The 21,053-nt window shown below is 47.9% G+C and overlaps 1 protein-coding gene and 2 long non-coding RNA genes across 17 annotated transcripts in view; 1 reads left to right on the top strand and 2 right to left on the bottom strand.

Annotated features, from left to right (window-relative positions):
* PHACTR1 (phosphatase and actin regulator 1) overlaps positions 1 to 5,483 on the top strand; it is a 548,258-nt gene extending 542,775 nt beyond the window's left edge. For 11 of the 13 annotated variants that reach the window (XM_033434884.2, XM_033434879.2, XM_033434878.2 and 8 more), the window contains one exon: positions 1,398 to 5,483. In XM_033434884.2, coding sequence (XP_033290775.1) covers positions 1,398 to 1,643 — 246 coding nt within the window. In that variant the 3' untranslated portion in view covers positions 1,644 to 5,483. The remainder of the gene's footprint in view (positions 1 to 1,397) is intronic. The other 2 variants (XM_033434885.2, XM_004273562.4) reach the window with 1 other exon arrangement.
* The window catches only part of LOC125965553 (uncharacterized), a 943,317-nt gene that overhangs the window by 918,896 nt on the left and 3,368 nt on the right, over positions 1 to 21,053 (bottom strand). The gene's annotated exons all lie outside the window — the stretch shown is intronic.
* Positions 4,867 to 20,845, bottom strand: LOC125965549 (uncharacterized). Of its 3 annotated transcripts, none has more exons than XR_007479571.1 (5): positions 17,135 to 20,845; positions 16,451 to 16,587; positions 8,095 to 8,933; positions 6,400 to 7,750; positions 4,867 to 5,317 (listed from the first exon to the last, which is right to left on the bottom strand). It is a non-coding gene; the product is annotated as an uncharacterized LOC125965549 (long non-coding RNA). The 3 variants fall into 3 exon arrangements; XR_007479572.1 differs by having other exon boundaries at positions 16,451 to 17,240; positions 18,580 to 20,845; XR_007479570.1 differs by having other exon boundaries at positions 16,451 to 20,845.

Below are 21,053 nucleotides of genomic sequence, written 5' to 3'. Positions count from 1 at the left end.
TTTCCAGGGGGTGGTGGGGGGATGAATTGGGCGATTGGGATTGACAGGTATACACTGATGTGTATAAAACTGATGACTACTAAGAACCTGCTGTATAAAAAAATTTTAAAAAACGAAAACAAAAACAAATACAGGTCAGGAGAGAGGTGAGACAGGCACTCACTCTACACTAAAACTAGTACTTGTAAGACAAAGATAAATTTTTGTAGAGCAATGTATTTTTTTGTTTGGGATATTTACCAATTGCTGGTATAGTCTTCTGGTCCCATATCAAGGGCTACATCTGGAGGACTCAGACCATAGCGTTCCTTCCATGGCATAGAAGACATTCCCATTGGTCTCTCTTAGACCATGTGGTTTTACTGCCTTAAGGAAGAGGAGCTTCCTTGGAAGGAACGAAGAGGGAAGCCCCCAGCCAAGAAGAGGGAACGTCAGGTCAGCTCCTTCCTGCCTGGGGGATAGTGGGAAGGAAAAAAAGAAAAGGAAGCTTATGGAAGTACCTTGTCAGGGTTCTTAATCGCCTGTCTTCAGTCACATTTTTCAGGCAGAATTGTGAGAGTAAGAGTGAGATGATACGGTTGAAATTTCCAGAAAGGAATAGATAAACTGGAGGACAGCCACACCAGCAGCAAGTGTGGTACCACGTCCACTTTGTCCCAAGTACTAGCATTGCTCTGGTAGACGGAATTGGCTAGGCCAGTGGGCCTGAGGTGGTGGCCCTCGTTGCTAATGGTTTGATAAGGAGATAAAAACGCTTTGAGGACTAGCGGACCAGCAGCCTCAGAAGCAGATTGCCTGGACTTCAGCCGTAGGTGAGGACATGAAACAATGGTTGTGCTGGAGCATAGCGCTCTGGGATCAGGCTGGATAGAGAATACAAAGTACTGAACACAGTGCTTGGCACACAGTGCATGTTAGTGATCACAGTAACAAGAATACGGTCAACTATCGTGTGACCATTAAAATGTTTACAAATAACTTTATCTTAGGAAGAAACGCTTCTTTAATATAAAATACGCACACAGAGGACTGTAAAGAGAAATGCCGCAGTATTTAGAGTTACGAGTCTTCCAGAATGTGTCCACCTGCTTTACTGTTGCTGGACAGCGCTGCTGTGAGGAATGCTGCTGTGAACGTTCTTTCTCCATGTCTTTCATTCACGAGTGCACACGTTTCTGCTGAGGTTGAATCTAGAAGCAGAATGTGTGTGTCCTGCAGGGTGGAGAGGGTTCGCTGCTTTAGTAGTAATGCCAAAGTGTCCCAAAGTGCTTGTGTGAATGTACACACTCACCAGCAGCTTACGAGAGTTCTCATCGTTGCCCATTTCGGTGAACACGTGGTATCATCTTAGCCCTTTTGGGTGGGTGTGCACTCTCATGGGCTTCTCTTCCTTGCAGGCTGCCATTCGGAAGGAGCTCAATGAATTTAAAAGCACTGAAATGGAAGTTCACGAATTGAGTAGACATTTAACAAGGTTAGTATCAAGTGGGTTTTTTTCCCCTCCAATTATAACATTTCCCCGCAAACTGAGCTATCCTAGCTGCTTCTGGAGGACAAGTGGTGAGGTGGGTGCAGTGAGGGGAGAAGATAAAAGAAAGAGCTACGTGGGGATCCACAGGTTCCACTGTGGTTTCTCAAAGTAAGGGAAGGAGCAGGAAAGGCCCAGGCTGAACGCAGCCTTCTCAAAGCCTAGTTTTTAACTCATTCAAACTGAAGATCTGCTAAATGCCAGACCACCAACATGGTGGGTATTTATGAGAACATAAGCTGAGGAGAAAAGATCACTTGCCAATGTACAGCCAGTCAGCGGAGACCAAACTAGGATAAAGTACCGAATCCACATGGGACTTGGGAAGCGGGATCACGCCTGATTCCATGTCCTTCTCCCAGACAGTCGTGTGTGATGCTACCTGGGGAAACTGAAGCACAGAGAGATAGGAGGGGCTTATACAAGGTCACAGGGCTAGTCAGCGACGGAGCCGCTGACTGAGTTCTTCTGACCCTCTCTTTTGGTGAACATCTGGAGAAACAGTGCCTGACTCGGAGACGCGAGGCTGGGGTCCCCACCTTGCTGCTGAGTCCTTGCCTGGGCTGAGGGCCCCGGGAGCTCCAGGCTAAACTTCTCCAAAACCAAAGGTGAACTCGGTGGGCCTGAAGTTCTTGAGGGGTACTGTGGAGATTTAAGCCTCCCCGTGGCTGTCAGAAACAAGGAATTCGAGGATGGAGATCTTGGAGTGTCCAGTCCGACACCTTTCGCAGCCCCCGGGTCTTGACTGAATTATTTGTTTTCCTAGGTTTCACCGACCTTAACAGTCGAATTCCTCTTGAGTGCTATGCTGTCTTCAAAACATAAGTTTATAAGAACCATAAGTGCTGGTATTTATTCACTTCCCCATTACGATGTAAATCTTCTGAACGACCTTTTTTTAAAAGAAGAAGAAAAGGAAAAGGAAACACAAGCAGGATGGCGATGGTTACGGCTCCGTGGTCAGAGGTGCTGGTGCCACTGCTGATAAGGGACTGTGCCCTGCCCCGGGCAGGGCCGAGGACACCGGAGACTTTCCAGCACTAGGAGAAGCCCTGGGCCTCTCCGGCCAGGCTGGCAGGTACCACGGTTGTTCAGGCTCCGGCGAGCCTTAGGCGACAGACACTTTGGAGGCAGAGTCCAAGGAAAGCCAAGGTGGTGGATCTGGCCTGGGATGACTGTGCAAAGCGGGCGAGCCGTCTGGCCTTCTAGACTTGGCCAGATACACTGGCTCCAGGTGTGCCATGTGGCTTGGGGGGCCCTGAGGCGGCGGCTGCTGAGGGAGCAGCGTCCTCCTCTCCCTCCAGCTGTCACTCAGGCCGTGAACTGAAGGGAGAGCCCTTTTCTGGGGGAGCCTGTGGCTGACAGTGCGTGCTCCAGGCCTGGAAGGCTGGCACGAGCGCCTGTCCTGTCCCCTCAGGCTGAGCCGGGCTGCCTTCCAGGAAGCTCTGGTTTAGAAGGGGAAAGTTGTCAGTAGCAAAGCCCGGTGTCACGGGTGATCTTACACATACCAACAGCCACGGGCGGCGTGGTGGGATCACACGTGTGAGCATGAGCCCCCTTTTGAGGGCATAAAGGCTGGGGTGACAAACTGCTTGGCCCATGTTCATTTTCTCTGCGTGCCCCAGGGCTGGTGACCGGGTGGCTTGGCCGTTAATGGCCTTTGAGTCGAGGACCGATGCCTGCAGGCCAGAAACCATTCCTGAAAGGCTGAATTTCCAGCCGCTGGTGGACTGGTCCTCCAGAACCACCTGAGGGCCTTCCAGGCTTGCTTTGCACTGAAGAGTCTGTGCAGAAGCCCCAGCGCTGGGCAGACGCCAGCCATACCTGCTGTGCTGGACCTTCCATGCCTGCTTCTCTGGGGAGCATCCTTCCTCTCCCCCTTGATGCTGGTGAGGGTGACTGGAGATGTATCTCTGACCACCCTCCTCTCTCGGGACCACAGGAAAGCAGCAGTGACAGGGTAGGTGAGGGTAGGATGTGCAGTGGAGGAGGGGCCTCTCCCAACCCTGACTGCGCTCTGAAGGAGGCCGCTTGAGCTGCTTCCGGTTTCCTTCCTGATGGAGCCTGTAGGGCCCTCAGCCGTGCAGCTCTGCCTGGCGTCCTGCCGTGATCCTGTAGGTCCTACCAGCTCTCCCAGTGATGGCTTGCTCCCCGCCACAGAGGCCCAGGCTTTAGAAAGATGCCAAGCTTGGGCTTCACAAAAAAAGAGTTAACTGGTCCCCACCCCAAAACGCGTGGGATCAATTTACTCTTGGGCTCCACAGCCATGGGTGAGGCCAGTTCCTTTTCCGCTGGCGCTCACGGCCCCTGTGGCCGGCGTCACCGTGCACTTGGCAGGGAGCTTGGGGCAGCATTCCAGGCAGTGCCCGCCGGCTCGTGCCAAGCTGGTGCACGCTTTCCTCGCAGCGCCTGGCGCCCAGCCCCAGGAGGACGTGTCACCCCATCCTTTTTTCTCTGAATGGTGAATCCGCATAGCTACGGCCATGGGTGGGGTGACTGATTCAGGGAAGATGTGGCCAGGGCTGTAGCGTGGCTGTAAAAGGCGTCTTCCCGAAAGGCTTACTGACCTTTGAAAGTGCAGGTGGCACGCCGAGGGACGTGGGGCTCTGCCGTGTAACTCCTCCGCGGCGGGCGCGTCTTCCAGGCTGAGGTGCCCGCCGGGCCAGGATCTGAGTCTGGGCTTCCTGTGGCTCGCGGTGGCCTGGAGCGACAGTCAGCCTGCCCCTGGCCCAGGAGCGAGTCCTAAGGGACCTCACTCCGCTGCCTGGATGCCTCGCAGAGGCCAGTGGCTTCTCTGCTGGCCTTGGTTCCGGGCCTTTCAGATTCCCCGGGAACACGATGCCTAAATCGAGTTCCCCGCAGCTAGCCAGCGGTCCCGGGTGCCCGCCCACAGTGCCCTACGGTTGTAGCCACTTTGTGCGTGGAAGAAACTGAACGCAGTTTCCACTTCTCCTCCTGCAGGGCAGCCTTTTCCCGAAGTAACTCCCTGCAAGTGGAAGTGTGCCCCTCCCGTGTCACCACCCGCGAGCTGGGCTCTTCCAAGCCCGCTGTAAGCAGCTCAGCAACTTCCGTAGGTCACAGGATGAGCCCTCTGCTGTCTTTCCTTCCTTGAAATCTTGAGGTCTTTATAGAAATCTATCCAAATTTCCTTGTTGCCACATTGTTATGACAATTGAAAAATGTGTTTCTTTCTTTCCAAGATGACGATTCCATATTAAGGGGGAAAGAGAAGATGGGCTGGCTGGTTTACAAAGCATCCCTTTTCTGGAAAAGCTGCAGTTAGAGCCTTTTTCATTTGCATTAGCATCAGAAGAAAAACGTTGAGATTTCTCAAAATGTTCCCCTCTCGAAATCAAATCGCCCCAAAGTCCCCACCCCATCCATGACGGAAGAGATGGCCATCAGCCTACTTACTGTTTCGAAATTGTTGATATTTTCCTCCCCAAAGGCCCTCAAAGCTCTGTAAAACTTTAGCCTTTATGTCAGATTAGAGAAACCAAACGACGTGACGGTTGATGTGATGAAAACCTCCGAGCTTATTTTTCTCCTGCTTATCAACGTGTATTTATATTTGCCGAATGAAAATCATGGTGTGTGCTTCGGTGAATGGAATTTCAGGCTCTCCCTGTGCACAGCCAGTGGGCGAAGGTCACCTTAAACAACTTTTTCTTCCCAGTTGTCTGTTGATCCCCAAACCGGTTGCTTTTTTCCAGTTGCTTCCCGGGTGTCTGTACATAGTTTGTCTTTGTATCAGAGCACTCGCCTGTGTTCTGCTGTAACAGCCACCGGCTGTATGAGGAAGACAGTGTGAATAGAACACAAATTAAACTGGATCTCTATGGCCTAGGTTTTGTACATACAGAAACTGCATGGTATTTAAATTATTGTTTGTCTCTAATGATGTATGCAGTTTCTTTAAAAACAAACCAAAAAAAAAAAAAGTCTTAAAAACAAATCATTTCCTTGACTCCTGTGTTGTTTTATCGACCACCAGCAGGAACCACCGAAAATTCTTGGTTTGGCTGGGGTAGGGGTCGGGGGAAGGGGTAGGTCAGCGCATCGGCACAACAGCAAGTTATGAGGACACAGAACCAGCTCGTGTTATTTGGTGTTATCGGTGAAGGAAGGACTGTTGGACACAAATAACTTTCTAGATGAGTCCTAGCGTACAAAAGTTTTTTTCTTCCAAACATCTTCTAAAGAATATCTAAATGTATTTACCAACTTTCTGTCCTTTAGTAACCTGGGAATGATGAATATAAGTTACTGCCCCGAGGGAAAGCCCCAGGCAGCGTTGTGCTTTGAGTACTTACATCTGCCCCCTTTCTTGAGCAACCTGAGAATCTGCTTTATAGGACAAAGACCTCCTCCGCTCAACCTTTTGGTCCTGTCTTGTCTTTTTGAAGGTTTTAGGGGAAGCAAGAAGGGCTGCAGTGCTTGCTGGCTGCGTTTTAGGTGGTGGGATTGTTGATAATATGCCCTTGGTCTGGTAACCTAGGAAGGTGGCTCTGGGAAAGAGGACCTGGCACAGCGCCGTTCCCCTGCGCCACTGCCAGGAAGCACCTGGGCGTCCTTTCAAAGCGCAGATGCTGACTCCGAGGTCTAGGTGGGCCTGGGATTCTGCATTTCCAACTAGCTCCCGGGCCATGCTGATGGCCCTGGCCCAGGAATCACACTTCTGAGCAGCAAGGGCGTGGGAGATCAATCCAATGGGAACCACCTTCCCTGTGCCTGGGAATCACCAGCCTCAGAAGATCGGCGTGACCACTCCTTGTAACAAGCGGGGTGCACTGTTTTCTTTGCTGAGCAGCAGCGGCAAAGCCCTGTTGGGGGGTCCGTGTGACTGCATCACAGTCTGCGCAAGCTCTCACCTGTGCAGGAAGAGGGACGCCAAGCTGGCGGGGCCACAGCAGAGAGCGACAGCAAGCGGTTTACAGAAAGGATTGCAGGTTGCAGGCTAAGAGCTTCTCCATCATTCTGCCGTCTCCTCACTCCAGAATTCTCTGACCTTAACAAGTCAGAACTTGACTGCAGCTGCCTAGGGGAGTGAAAGGACTAGAATAAGAACAGCCCCAACAGGCTCTGGCCTGCAAGACGGAAGGAAACTGGCCATCGTAAGATCATCTTTACGAAGAGGGTCATGGCTACACATTCTCAACAGGTAGAGGACCTGGTGTGTCCACCCTTGGATCATTGTATGACGAAGTGGTGGCCCTGCCACGACATCTAACTGGACAATTTTGACCAAGTCACTTAATTTCTCTGGGCATCAACGTCCTCCTCTGGAAAGTGGGACACTGAACTAGGTGTCCTGTAGTGTCCTTTAGGACATCAGCTTTCTAAGATTTGGGTTTATCTGAATTTTTCAAACACTAAACTTAGTCTTTAGCAAAGAGTAAGCTTTGGGTAAGTCCTGCTGGGGAAGGCTCTCGGAGAACAGCTTGGATGCCACACCTGCCACCCCTCCCTGCCTTGGGCTGGCCTCCTGGAGGGCTGCTTGGCACTGGGACCTGCGCTGTCTCACGTGTCTTCGTGGGGGCCTGTCCCAAAGCTGCTGTCAACCAGATGATGCCGTCCCGCCTCCCCCTTCCTCTGGGCAAAGCATCCTGGAGGGGCTTGTAGGCTTGAGCAGTGATGCTTAAGAAACAGCCCACTGTCCCCTACAGTGCCCCCAAGTTCAAGGGCACCTCAGATGTGGGTACTTACCCCTGATTATTAATGCAAAGGACGAGTTTGATGCTGGGAACGTTTCCTGGCTGGCTCCACGGGGCCTAAGTGCTGTCCTGGCCTCAGATGACTCCATGTCTACAGCTACCACTCAGATCCACCCTGAGCTCCTGACCCAGGTGTCCAAATGTCACAAAGCAGCAGGGTGGGTCACATCGATGCCCTGGGCTCAAATTCTGGCTCTTCCACCCCTTACTAGCTGTGCAGCTTTGGACAAGTTACTTAATCTCACTGTGCCTCGGCTTCCTCATCTGCAAAATGGGAATAATGGCACCTATTTCTAGCCTGGCAGGATTAAATGTGTGTAAGGTGCTCAGCACAGGGTCTGACACAGAGTTAGGCCTCACTACATGTTAGCTCTTGAGGACCTGGCCGAATGGCAGAGCGGGAAGACACTGAGCTCACCTCCTCTCATGGGCACAACAAAATTACAACTGTTTGCAGAGCCACTGCTGATGAGAGAGACTAGAATCTAGCAGAAAAGATCTTCTACCACTAAAGATATAAAGAAAGAACCACAAAAAGACGGTTAGGAGGGGCAGGGGCAGGTTTAGCCAAGACCCACACCCCAGGGTGGGCAGCCCACAGAAGGAGGGATACTTATAATGGCAGAGGTTCTCCCCGAGAAGTGAGGGGTCCAAGCCCTACATCAGGCTTCCCACCCTGGGAGTCCTGCACCAGGAAGACAAGCCCCCAGAATGTTTGGCTTTGAAGGCCAGCACGCTGACTTTGAGGAGAGCCAGGGGGCCATGGGAAATAGACTCCAATTGTAAAGGGTGCTCACACGTCAGGACCCAGGGAAGAAGCGGTAATTTGAAAGCAGCCTGAGTCAGACCCACCTGCTGATCTTGGAGAGCCTTCCAGAAAGGCAGGAGGCAACTGGAACTCACACTGGGGTCACAGACACTGTGGCAGCCATTTTTGGGAGCTTGTCTACCAGGAGAACACCGGGGCTGGCAAGCACCATTTTGGAATCCTCTCTAGCTTCTTAGCACCAGCTTCTTAGCACCAGCTTCTTAGCTGCTCTGCCAGTCAGCCTGTCAGGAATAGCACTGGGACACCTCAGGCCACGCAACTAACAGCGTGGGGATACAGACCCACCCACCAGCAGGGCTGCTGCCTTAAGACCCCCTGAGCCCACAGCTGCCCAGGGACACAGCCCTGTCCAGAGGGCCCAAGAACTAACCCCATACACCAGTGGGCCAGCACCAGCTCCAGGACCCCCAATCCCTGCAGCCGGACACCAGGATCCAGCTCTGCCCACCAGACTGCCAACACTAACCCCAGGACCAGCCCCAGGACCCCCTGGGGCATGGCCCTGCCCACCAGCAGGTCAACACTAGATCTGGGAACCCCAGTCCCCACCCCCAGAACGCAGCTCTGCCCACCAGTGGGCCAGCCCTAGCCCCAGGACACTCTGAGATTTCACAGCCAACTGTCTCAGGACCCAGCCCTACCAACCAGCAGCCTGGCAACGAACTGGACCAGGGGCCAGCCATACCTACTAGACTGCCAGCAGCAGTCAGCTGACCACAACAGGAGAACCCAGGCAGCCCACATAGGGGGCACCCCTACAGCATACATACAGCTCTGCTGACCAGAGGTGAGTGCACTGCTGGGATGCACAGGACGTCTCCTACAAAAGGCCACTTCTCCAGGGTCAGAAAATGTAACCAACCTACCAGATACATAAAAATAAAAACAGCAAATTAGGCAAAATGAGGAAACAGAGGAATGTGTTACAAGTGAAGGAACAAGATAAAACCACAGAAGAAGTAAGTGAAATGGAGACAGACAGTCTAGCCAATAAAGGTTCAAGGTAATGATCACAAGGACGATCAAACAGCTCAGGAGAAGAACGGATGAATACAGATACAGAAGTTAGAAGTTTCGAACAAAGAGTCAGAAAATACAGAGAAGAGCCAAACAGATGACTACAATAACTGAACCTAAAAATACAGTAGAAGGAATCAACAGCAGATTAAACGATAGAGAGGAACAAATTAGTGACCCACAAGACAAGAGTGGAAATCACCGAGGTGGAACAGAAAACAAGAATAAAAAGAAACGAGGACAATTTCAGAGACCTCTGGGACAACATCAAGCATGCTAACATTTGCATTATAGGACTCCCAGAAGGAGGAGAGAGAGAGAGAGAGAGAAAGGGGCGGAGAACATATCTGAAGACATAGTAGCTAAAAACTTGCTTAACTTGGGAAAGGAAATAGACGTCCACCTTCAAGAAACACAGGACCAAACCAAAGAGGATCATACCAAGACACATTGTGATTAAAATGGTAAAAATTAAAGATAAAGAGAATATTAAAAGGAAAATGAAACAAGTTATATACAAGGGAACTCCCATAAGGCTATCAGCTGACTTTTCAGCAGAAACTCTGCATGCCAGAAGGGAATGGCATAATATATTTAAAATGATGAAAGGGAAGAAACCTATAATGAAGAGCACTCTACCCAGCAAGGCTTTCATTCAGATTTGATGTAGAGATCAAAAGTTACACAGACAAGCAGGGCTTCCCTGGTGGCACAGTGGTTGAGAGTCTGCCTGCCAATGCAGGGGACACAGGTTTGTGCCCCGGTCCGGGAAGATCCCACATGCCGCGGAGCGGCTGGGCCCGTGAGCCATGGCCGCTGAGCCTGTGCTCCACCACGGGAGAGGCCACAACAGTGAGAGACCCACGTACCACCAAAAAAAAAAAAAAAAAAAAAGTTACACAGACAAGCAAAAGATAAAAAGAGTTCAGCACCACCAAACTAACTTTACAAGAAATGTTAAGGGACTTCTCTAAGCGAAAAAGAAAAAGCCACAACTAGAAACATGGAAATTATGAACGGTAATAGCTGATTGGTAAAGGCAGTACAGTAAAGGTAGTGAATCAGCCACATGTAAAGCTAGTAGGAAGGTTAAAAGACAAAAGTAGTAAAATCATCTATATCTGTGATAAGTAGTTAGGGGGATACAAAAAGTTGTAAAATATGATGCCAAAAAAAAGTAAATGTGGGAGGAGGGGAGTAAAAATGCAGGGTTGTTAAAATGTATTTGAAATTAAGAGATCAGCAATGTAATTACATATATACATATAGATTGCTATATATAAACCACATGGTAACCACAAACCAAAAATCTATAATAGATACACACAAAAGAGACAGGAATCCAAACAGAACACTAAAGGTAGTCATCAAATCACAAGGGAAGAGAATAAAAGAAACAAAAAAGAACTACAAGAACAGCCCCAAAACAATTAAGAGAACGGCAATAAGTACATACCTATCAATAATGACTTTTAACTGTAAATGGATTAAATGCTCCAATCAAAAGACAGAGTGTTTCAATGGATACAAAAACAATACCTGTATATATGCTGCCTACAAGAGACTGACTTCAGATCTAAAGACACACAGACTGAAAGTGAGGGGATGGGAAGAGATATTCCATGCAAATGGAAATGAAAAGAAAGCCAGGTAAACAATCCTTATATCAAAGTACTGCACCAGTTTACATAGTGACATGCTAGGCCACAAAACAAGTTTCAGTAAATTTAAGAAAAATGAAATTCATATCAAGCATCTTTTCTGACCACAATGCTATGAGATTAGAAATCAAGAAAAGAACTGCAAAAAAAACCACAGACACTTGGAGTCTAAAACAATATTCTACTAAACTAACAGTGGATCACTGAAGGAAAAAAAAAAATCAAGAAACATCCAGAGACAAATCAAAATGTAACACAGCAATCCAAAAATCTATGGGATGCAGCAAAAGCAGTTATAAAAGGGATGTTTATAGTGATACACGTCTACCTCAGGAAACAAAAACCTCAAACAACCTAGCCTTACACATAAAGGAACTAGAAAAAGAACAAACTAAACCCAAAGTTAGTAGAATGAAAAAAATCAAAGATCAGAGCAGAAAAAAATGAAATAGAGACTAAAAAACAACAGAAGAGATCAATGAACCTAAGAGCCAATTATTTGAAAAGATAAAATTGATAAACCTTTAGCCAAACTCATCAAGAAAAAGAGGGCCCAAATCAATAAAATCAGAAATGAAAAAGGAGAAGTTACAACCTATAAACAGAAATACAAATGATCATAAGAGATTACTATGAACAACTATACACCAATAAAGTGAACAATCTAGAAGCAATTGACAAATTCCTAGAAATGTACACTCTCCTAAGAATGAACAAAAAATAAAAAATATGAACAGACCAATTACCAGAAATGAAATTAAGTAATAAAAAACTCCCAATAAACAAAAGTCCAGGACCAGATGGCTTCACAAACACTTAAGAGAAGAGTTAACACCTGTCCTTCTCAAACTATACCAAAAAATTGCAGAGGAAGGAATGCTTCTGAACTCATTCTGTTAGGCCAGCATTGCCCTGATTCCAAAGCCAGAAAAGATATCACAAGCAAAAAAAATTACAGGCCAGTATCACTGATGAACCTAGATGCAAAAAAATCCTCAACAAAGTATATTAGCAAACTGAATTCAATATTGCATTACAAGGATCATACATCATGATCAAGTGGGAGTTATCCCAGGGATGCAAGGATGGCTCAACATCTGAAAATCAATATGATACACATTAACAAACTGAATAAAAATCACATGATCATCTCAACATATGCATAAAATTCAACATTCATTTATGATTAAAAACTCTCAAAGTGGGTATAGAGGGAACATACCTCAACTTAATAAAGGCCATATATGAGAAACCCACAGCTAACATCATACTCAACAGTGAAAAGCTGAAAGCATTTCCTCTAAGATCAAGGATGCCCACTCTAAGTACTTTTATTCAACATAGTATTGGAAGTCCTAGCCACAGCAATTAGACAAAAAAAAATAAAAGGAATCCAGATTGGAAAGGAAGTAGTAAAACTGTCATGTTTATAGAAGGCATGATACTATTACTTAGAAAATCCTAAAGATGCCACCAAAAAATAACTACAGCTCATCAATGAATTTGGCAAAGCTGCAGGATACAAGATTAATATACAGAAATCTGCTGAATTTCTATACACTAACAACAAACTATCAAAGAGAAATTGAGAAAACAATCCCATTTATCATTGCATCAAAAAGAATAAAATACCTAGTAATAAACTGACCTAAGGAGGTTAAAAAAACCTGTACTTGGAGAACTATAAAACACTGATGAAAGAAACTGAAGACAACCCAAATAGATAGATATATCGCATTCATGGATTGGAAGAACGTTGTTAAAATAATCAAAATACCCAAGGCAATCTACAGATCAAATGCAAATCCTATCAAGATACCAAGGACATTTTTCACAGAATCAGAAAAAATCTAAAATTTGAGTGGAAACATGAGAGACCCTGAATAACCAAAGAAATCTTGAGAAAGAAGAACAGAGCTGGAGGTATCACACTCCCTGATTTCAAGATATACTACAGGGACAAAGTGAGAGAGTGGCATGGACATATATATACACTACCAAATGTAAAATCAATAGCTAGTGGGAAGCAGCCGCATAGCACAGGGAGATCAGCCCAGTGCTTTGTGACCACCTAGAGGGGTGGGATAGGGAGGGTGGGAGATCCAAGAGGGAAGAGATATGGGGATATATGTACATGTATAGCTGATTCACTTTGTTATAAAGCAGAAACTAACACACCATTGTAAAGCAATTATAGTCCAATAAAGATGTTAACAACAAAAAAGATATACTACAAAGCTACAGTAAGCAAAACAGTATGGTACTGGCACAAAAACAGACACAGAACAGAGAGTCCAGAAATAAACCCAAGCACTTATGGTCAATCTACGACAAAGGAGGTAAGAATGTACAGTGGGGAAAAGACAGTCTCTTCAGTAAGTGTTGCTGGGAAAATAGAACAGCTACATGTAAAAGAATGAAATGAGAACATTTTCTCACACTATATACAAAAATAAACTCAAAATGGGTTAAAAACCTAAATGTAAAACCAGAAACCATAAAACTCCTAGAAGAAAACACAGGCAGAACACTCTAACATAAATTGTAGCAGTATCTTTTGGATCTGTCTCCTAAGGCAAAGGAAACAAAAGCAAAAATAAACAAATGAGACCTAATTAAACTTAAAAGCTTTTGCACAACAAAGGAAACTACTGACCAAACAAAAGGCAACCTAAGGAAGGAATGGGAGAAAATATTTGCAAATGATATGACCAGTAAGGAGTTAATATCCAAAATATATAAACAGCTCAACTCATACAGCTCAATATCAATAAAACAACCTGATTAAAAATGGGCAGAAGACCTGAATAGACATTTTTCTAAATAAGACATACGGATAACCAACAGGCACATGAAAAGATTCTCAGTATCGCTAATCCTCAGAGTAATGCAAGTCAAAAACACAATGAGATATCACCTCACACGTGTCAGAATGACTATCATCAAAAAGATCACAAATAACAAAAGTTGGCAAGCGTATAGAGGAAAGGGAACCCTAGAACAGTGTTGGTAGGAATGTAAATTGGTGTAGCCATTGTGGAAAACAGTATGGAGGTTCTTCAAAAACCTAAAAACAGAATACCATATGATCCATTAGTTCCACTCCTGGGTGTATATATGAAGAAAATGAAAACACTAATTTGAAAAGATACATGCACCCCAATCAATGTTTATAGCAGCATTATTAACAATAGCAAAGATATGGAAGCAACCTAAGTATCCATCAATAGATGAATGGATAAAGATGATATAGTATATATATACACAATGGACTGCTACTCAGCCATAAAAAAGAATGAAATGTTGCCATTTGTAACAACATGGATGGATATGGAGGGTAACATGAAGTAAGACAGAGAAAGTCAAATGCTGTACGTTATGACTTATATGTGGAATCTAAACTTAAAAAGAAAACAAATGAATATAACAAAACAGAAAGAGACTCAGATATAGAGAACTAGTAGTTACCAGTGGGGAGAGGGAAGGGAGGAGGGGCAAGATATAGGGAGGGGATTAAGAGGTACCAAAAGTTAATTAATCTTCAAAAACATGATTCTCTTGACTACAGAAAGAAAACAGTGTCTTTAGATTTTAAACTTCAAGCTTTGCTATCATGTTTAGCAACTATGGTTTATGACTTCCTTACAAAATAATGTAAGATTTGCAACACTAAGCAAACCTACCAAGAAACAATTATCCATAGTTCCCCCACTGGATTTTCATATCTGAGTTATCTACCAAGTTTTATCATTTGTACTTTTCACAAAATGTTAATTTCATATGTGCTTACACTTATATTCTACTTTTTCAATTACCTTTCTTATGTGAAGTTTCTTAGTCTTTAATTTTTTTCATCTTCTATAATCCAATAAAAACTGATATTCCATAAAAAAATTTTAAAATAAATGTTAGCTCTTATGCTTGACACACGTTTCACAAGCACCTCAAACTCTGTGTGTCCCAGACTATCGTTTTCCTATGTTCAGACCCCACCCCTCTGCCCCAGTCCCATTCTCCTCTTATTTCCTTTTTCAGTGAATGGCATTACCTAGAAGTCACCTCCCTCCTTTCCGCTTGCAGCTGATCGTGAACACTTGCCAGTTAGTTCTAGAAGCTCTTCCACTGCTCTAATTAAGGTCCTCATCTGCCTTCATGTTCACACTCGTGGTTCTCCATACCTGTGGCTGTAGCCAGTCCAATCCTGCTGCCAGTCCTCTGGCCAAACACAAGCTTCCGCGCACCCCTCTCCTGCTTGACGTCTGCAGCGGGCCCCACTATCCGACCAATAACATCCCAATCTCCAGTCCACCATCCTCAGAACCAGTGTGGCCGGTTCTCCTGCCTAGGGGTCCCGGAGCAGACCCCCATGGTGTGTGTGGCCCGGGAGCCCTGAGAGGGGGCTGGCCACGTGACCATGCTGCAGTGACCCCCCTCAGGGACAGCCAGCGCTAAGTAGGGGCTTTGTGGACTTAAGCTTCCCTGAATAGAGTCCAAGAGAGCCTTCACTTTGATGACCTCAGAACTCTATTGAGGAGTCAGAACACTCATACATACCAAAAAAAAAAAAAAAGCCACGGTATGAATGCCTAGTTGTACCCTGTGGTACCTGACTGTGGCACCCCAGTTTCCAACTGCAGCTGTCTGGGCACTTGATTCCTGTTGCCGCCACCGTCTGCAGCTCCCAAATATTAAACACTCACTGTGTACCTGGCACCGCGCTGCACCATTTTCATGCACAATTTTATTTAATCCTCACAGTGCCTCACAGCTTCCAAAGCCGAGTGTGTTCAGCTCTAGAGCATTGCTCTTAACCTCCCTGCTAGGCCGATGCATGCGTTGCTTCGCCTCCGTTTTGCTGAGTTCACACTTTCTCAGCTTCCGTCCAGTTATCCCAGTTCCCTGTCTTAGGTGATACCATCACCTTCTGACACCGAGAACCACAGATCAGGAAAGATACCCACCTGCCTCCCAGCCTCCAGGTAGGGAGACGCTGTTTCCTTAACCTAGCTCTTCCTCCCCGCTCCTGTGTACTGCCTGCCTGTGTGCCCGCCAGTGGGGACCTCCCACCACCAGCCTGTCAGCCAATACTTATGACTTCCTGCGAGGGAAATGATGTCGAACGAGGCTCTTGCACGGCGTGGGTCCACCTAGCACTGTGGCAGAGACAGGAAGAGAGCAGCATGCCGCTGGGTCCACAGAGGAAGAACACATCTGACACTTAATCAGTCGTGGGTGGGCAGCCAGGCCGTTTCCTAAGTGCTGTTTTTGGTTTTAAAAATAAGTTCTGCTCTTTATGTGCCATTAATCAAAAAATGCTCTCATTTCATAATAGGAAGCCATGATCATCCAATCATGAGGTTTAACGCAAAGGGGTCTTGTTACGTGAACTCATGAATCCGTTTGCAGAGGAAGGAAAAGTAAACCACAAAAGCAGAATTTAACTGATTCTCCTCCCAGGCTGTGACAACCAGCTAAGACGTATGCTACTCTGAGCTGGACTTGCACACACCCATTTATTTTCTCCTCCGTAAGAGATTGCAACTTTGCATCTTGTAATTGCAGAGGTTCAGTGTTTCCTACGTGGTGCGATCATTGCTGTTTTTTTAAATTTCTTTAATTAAGCGCGCGCGCACACACGCAGACACACACGAGACAAAATGATGGAAGACAGGACAAAAAATTCCATCTGTTCCTTAATTACCAGCCTGGAGCAGGATGGTTGTCATTGACACCTTGTCCAGGGCGGGTCTCACAGGGGGTCCCACGCGAGGCTACATCCTTATGAGGGCTGTGATTTCAGAGTCTCCACCCAGGAGGCGGCAAGCCCCGTCTCTTCAGCTACACAAATAAAGGTATTTTACACATGAGTTGGGCTTATCTCAAACTCCCCCCACCAAAGCATTAGGGTAAAGGCCTTGGCCCCGCTCCCCAGGGGGCTGGCCTCGTTCACACTATGTGCTGCCTTGACGTCTGTTCCAAGCCAGCATTAAAATGCTTCCCGTCACCCCCCCCAGCCTCAGCCCCCGCTCCAAACCCTCCCAGCCGGGGCAACACAAGAAAAGCCCCTGGTCGCAGTTTAACTGTCTTGGGTTTTCCTCAGTTCTCTCCCACTGACCTGGTTACGACAGCCCCTGAGCGGGCAGGGCACGCCCCTGTGCTGTCCCTTCTTTCGTCCTAGAAAGTATGCACAATACCCCGCTCACGTCTCAGCTGACAGAAGCTGCTTGTGAGGAAGGGACTGGGGTGGAGGGACAGGGGCCGTGCGTCGCATACTCTCCTATCCTGGTTGCCTTTTATTCCCACGTGCACATAGCCCTTTCCCATTAAAAAGTTTAGTTACAACTATTTTTTTTAAAAAGGTGGGCAGGGGATTGAAAGTACATACCTGTGCTGGTTGCCTCTGTCATCCCTGAGCAAGGAAACTGACCCATGTGGACCATGTCCACTCAGACGGACCTTGTTTCAATCATATCAAAAAATCTAGGAAGAGGCTGCAGTAAGGAAATGGCATTTTCAGACCATCTAGCGGCTGGTCAGAAAGATGGAGCCCCACATGGCCCAGCTGTGAGAGGTCCCCTCCCCAACTGCCAGCAGTCCTATTTTGGCCTCTGCTCTCCATTCTCTGTGTGCAAGGAGATAAGATGCCTCTTGATAGTTTCAGTTCATCGTAAGGACATGGTTTTTGCCCTCCAGGGACCAGCTGGCACCGTGTGAGTGGAAATAGTGCAGGTGCCCAACGTAAAGAATTGGGGTGGGCAAGAGAGGAAGATGGAGAGAGATGGCTTCAGGTCTGGAAGACGGTTGAGAGAAAGTGGCAGCAAAAAGGTGCTCTGGTTTGGATGAAGGAGGTGTGGACAGCTGTGCTGTGGTTGAAGACATCTCACTGCAGGTTCCAGGCAGCAGGAGAGTATGCACACTCACTGCTGACCCCCCAGCCCATCCGGCTGCCCCAAAGTTAGGAGCTGGGGCACAGTCCTGTGGGTTTCAGCAGCAAAGCAGTGCTGGAGCTGAGATGCTGCCAGCCACCTCGCAGGCCTCGGCTTAAAGCTCAGGGCTGGCGGAGGAAGGCCTGAGGCAGGCTTCCCAAGGGCCAGCTGAAGGCTACTCGTGCCACCCCACTTCCTCTGAACAAAACCAGCCTCTCATTCACGCAGACGGGGCACTCAGTCCAAGCCCTTTCGGTTCCAGCAGAGGCTGCAGTGCTCCGTGGCCCTCGGGGCACCAAGGTGGGCACCTCTAATGGAAGCACTGACAGGTGCATCAGTGCCTGCCCCCAAGCTGCACCCCTGCACGGCCCCTCGCTGCTCACATCAGCATCGGCCACTGCGGCCAGCTGGTCTTTGCATCCTCTCCTTCATCCTGAGACCCACCCCTCACCCAACACCGGCAGAGTGAGTTCTGCACCTCGAACTATGTTGGACTCTGTCATCCATCGCCCCCATTTTACGGGAGTGGGGACTGAGGTTAAAGGAACAGGATCCTACCACTAGGAAATGGCAAAGCTGAGCTGAGCACCCTGGGCTCCTGACCCTCAATCCAGTTCCCCTGCCTCTACATGACTAGGGGATCCCACAAAGGATGCTCAGAAGAATGACAGTTTTAGACACAGATTTAAACCCGTGTCTGCCCTGCTAAACTGCACCTGCTCTGGTGGGGTCAGTTACCACTGGGTTTAGCACCCTTCACGTAATAGGAAACCTGTCAAATACCGGCTGAAACAACCGGATTTTTTGTTTGTTTTAATGTAAAGGAAGTCTGGAGTTAAGTAGGGAAGGGCTTGTGGTACCATCAATGTGCCACAGCTCTGTGTTTTTGCCCCACCATCCTCACCATGCGACTTCCATCCTTGAGGTTGCCTCATGTCCTAAGATGGCTGCTGGAGTTCCAGTCATTCTGTATGTGTTCCAGGCAGGAAGTAAGAGGAACGGTTACCTGACCGTGGGGTAAATCCTCCGTGAATAAAAACCTTTTCTGTAAGCCCTACCTAATGACTTTGCTTCTATCTCATTGTCCATTCCTCTGCATCAAGACTGGGAAATAAAGTTTTGTTAACACACTCCCGCCTCAAATAAAATTGAGGTTTGGTTAGTAAGGAAGGGGAGGATAGATATGGGTGGTTGGCTGCCACAGAGCTACCCTCAGTAACGAGCTGACTCGTGATTAAGGTGAGAGTGAAACCACCTCCAGTGACCCAGCGAGGAGAGCAAATAATTCATAGGACATCTGTGTCTCACTACTGAGATTATAAGGTACTTCATCACATCCTGAATATAAACTTTTAGCAATATCCCCAACATCACCTAGAAATGAAGCCAGACTGACTTAAAAATGAGAAAATGGCACAGGCAGGTAGCATTCTCTGTAGCTTTTCTTTCTTTAGCAACCCGGGTTAAAGCTCTGACAAGGTACAATCTGAAATCTACAGTCCCTGCCTCCTTGCTATTCAAACTCTGGTCCCCAAGGACCAACATCATCAGGGAGCATATTAGAAATGCAGAACCCCAGGCCCCACCCCCGAGCTACTAAATCAGAATCCGAATTTTAACAGGGGCCCTAGGGGATTGCCATGTATGTAAGCTTTACAAATGGAAGACTTAAAGCACCTGCAGTGGGCCTCTGATCTCCTAGAACACTTCTCAGGAAGCATCCTCTCTAAGATGCTGAGTGAGACTGTAAGTCACAGTGTCGCCTCTTGGAAGAGAACACACATTTTACCCGTTATCGCTGTGACTCAGTAACACCTAATGTTTACTGAGTGCTTACCATGCGCCAGGCACTGACACGAGGGTACTGTGTGTCCTGCTGCATTCAACGCTCCTAGCAATCCTGTAAGGTGGCTACCATCACTATCATGTTACACAGGAGGACACCGTGCCAAGGTGCCCAGCCAGCAAGCTCCTCAGGGGTGTTAGCTCAGAGGACAGATAAGGGCAGTGTTTCAGGATGAGGGAGAAGCTTGGCATGGTGAAGCACGCTCTAGACAGGGATGGGAGCCAGGAGGCCTGCGTTCTAAAGGCTTCTCAGCTACCAGTGGGTGACCTGGTATAACCCCCGTCACCACCCAGAACCTCGCTTTTCTTTTCTGAGTACTGGGGAGGGGAGTGTCGACCAGGTGACTGGCACGCTCTCCCCTCCAGCGGACGCTCAAGTCCAGGTGTGCCTCCCTTCTGATCCCGAAGTCAGCCAGCCTTGGCAGCAGCCAACCCCAACTTTATCCAGATCCACCCGACTGCCACCGGGGCTGGCCAGAGCCCAACTCAGTCTACAGACGCAATGTTGGACACCCCAGGGGACGCATACATCTTTCCAAGCTATCAGAGGCGAATACACACAGCTGCTCCAGCCGCCCCCTGCCCCCCCACCAGCCTTCTCACTGGACTCAGGTGCAGGGGAAGGAGCCGGGCAAAGCCCACTTCCCGTCAACTTCCAGAATTAGACTTGATCGGAAATGTTCCCAAGGAAACACCTGGCCATGCCAGACGCTGCTTGCCAAAGCTGCCAGTGGGGCATCCCCACTCTGCCCACCTCATTGCAAAGGGCCAGCCATACCACCCTCAGACCGGCCGGCAGAAACCAGAAATAAGCAGTGAAGGGAGACCACTCAGATGCAGTTCACGGTGGAGGGCGCCTGGTACCCCTCCTGGCACCTGTGCAGGGCATGTCCAGTCACCAGGTTTGTCAAATGGAGTGGGAGCTTCTGAGAGTGTCTCCCCGTTCACAGTGGCCCCTATACAGTGTCCCTTGCTCACCGGCCCTGCGCTGCCATGGACACAGGGAGGCTCCTGGGGGGCCGTGAGTCTGTCTCCATGGGGATGGATGATCGATCCACAGGCAGCACCAGACCCAAGATGGACCACAGGCCCTTTCCCATGGATTTAGGAAACGGGGCCAAGAGACTGTCTCCAGAGGCTGGACCTGTACCAGATAATCTTAGGACCTCAGGGTAAGGCATCTTCCACCAGAGCAACCCGGACAGCAGAGAGAGAAACAGCAGACACACAGAGCAGGTCGAAGATAAAGGGGGCCAGAGTCTCTTTAGTCCTGTCCCAGATTCTAGCCCTACCCCCAGTGGGTTCTGAACCTCACCCCCTGTATCCTGTGATCAAGTCTCCTTGAGCAAGCCAGCACCAGAACAATTCTGTTACTTGTCACCAGAGGAGTCGGGCATTCATGTATTCACCTAATACTCAGGGAGAGCCCAGGCAGGCTGAGATGTCCTTGGCACCGAGGGAAAAGAAAAGAATAAGACATGATCTATACCCTCGAGGGGCTCACAGGCTAGTGTTCGATATAAACAGGTCATT

Source organism: Orcinus orca, chromosome 10 (assembly GCF_937001465.1).
Source record: "Orcinus orca chromosome 10, mOrcOrc1.1, whole genome shotgun sequence".
Lineage (NCBI taxonomy): Eukaryota > Metazoa > Chordata > Mammalia > Artiodactyla > Delphinidae > Orcinus > Orcinus orca.
The sequence above is the reverse complement of the archived record's forward strand: the minus strand, read 5'-3'. Positions and strand labels throughout refer to the sequence as shown.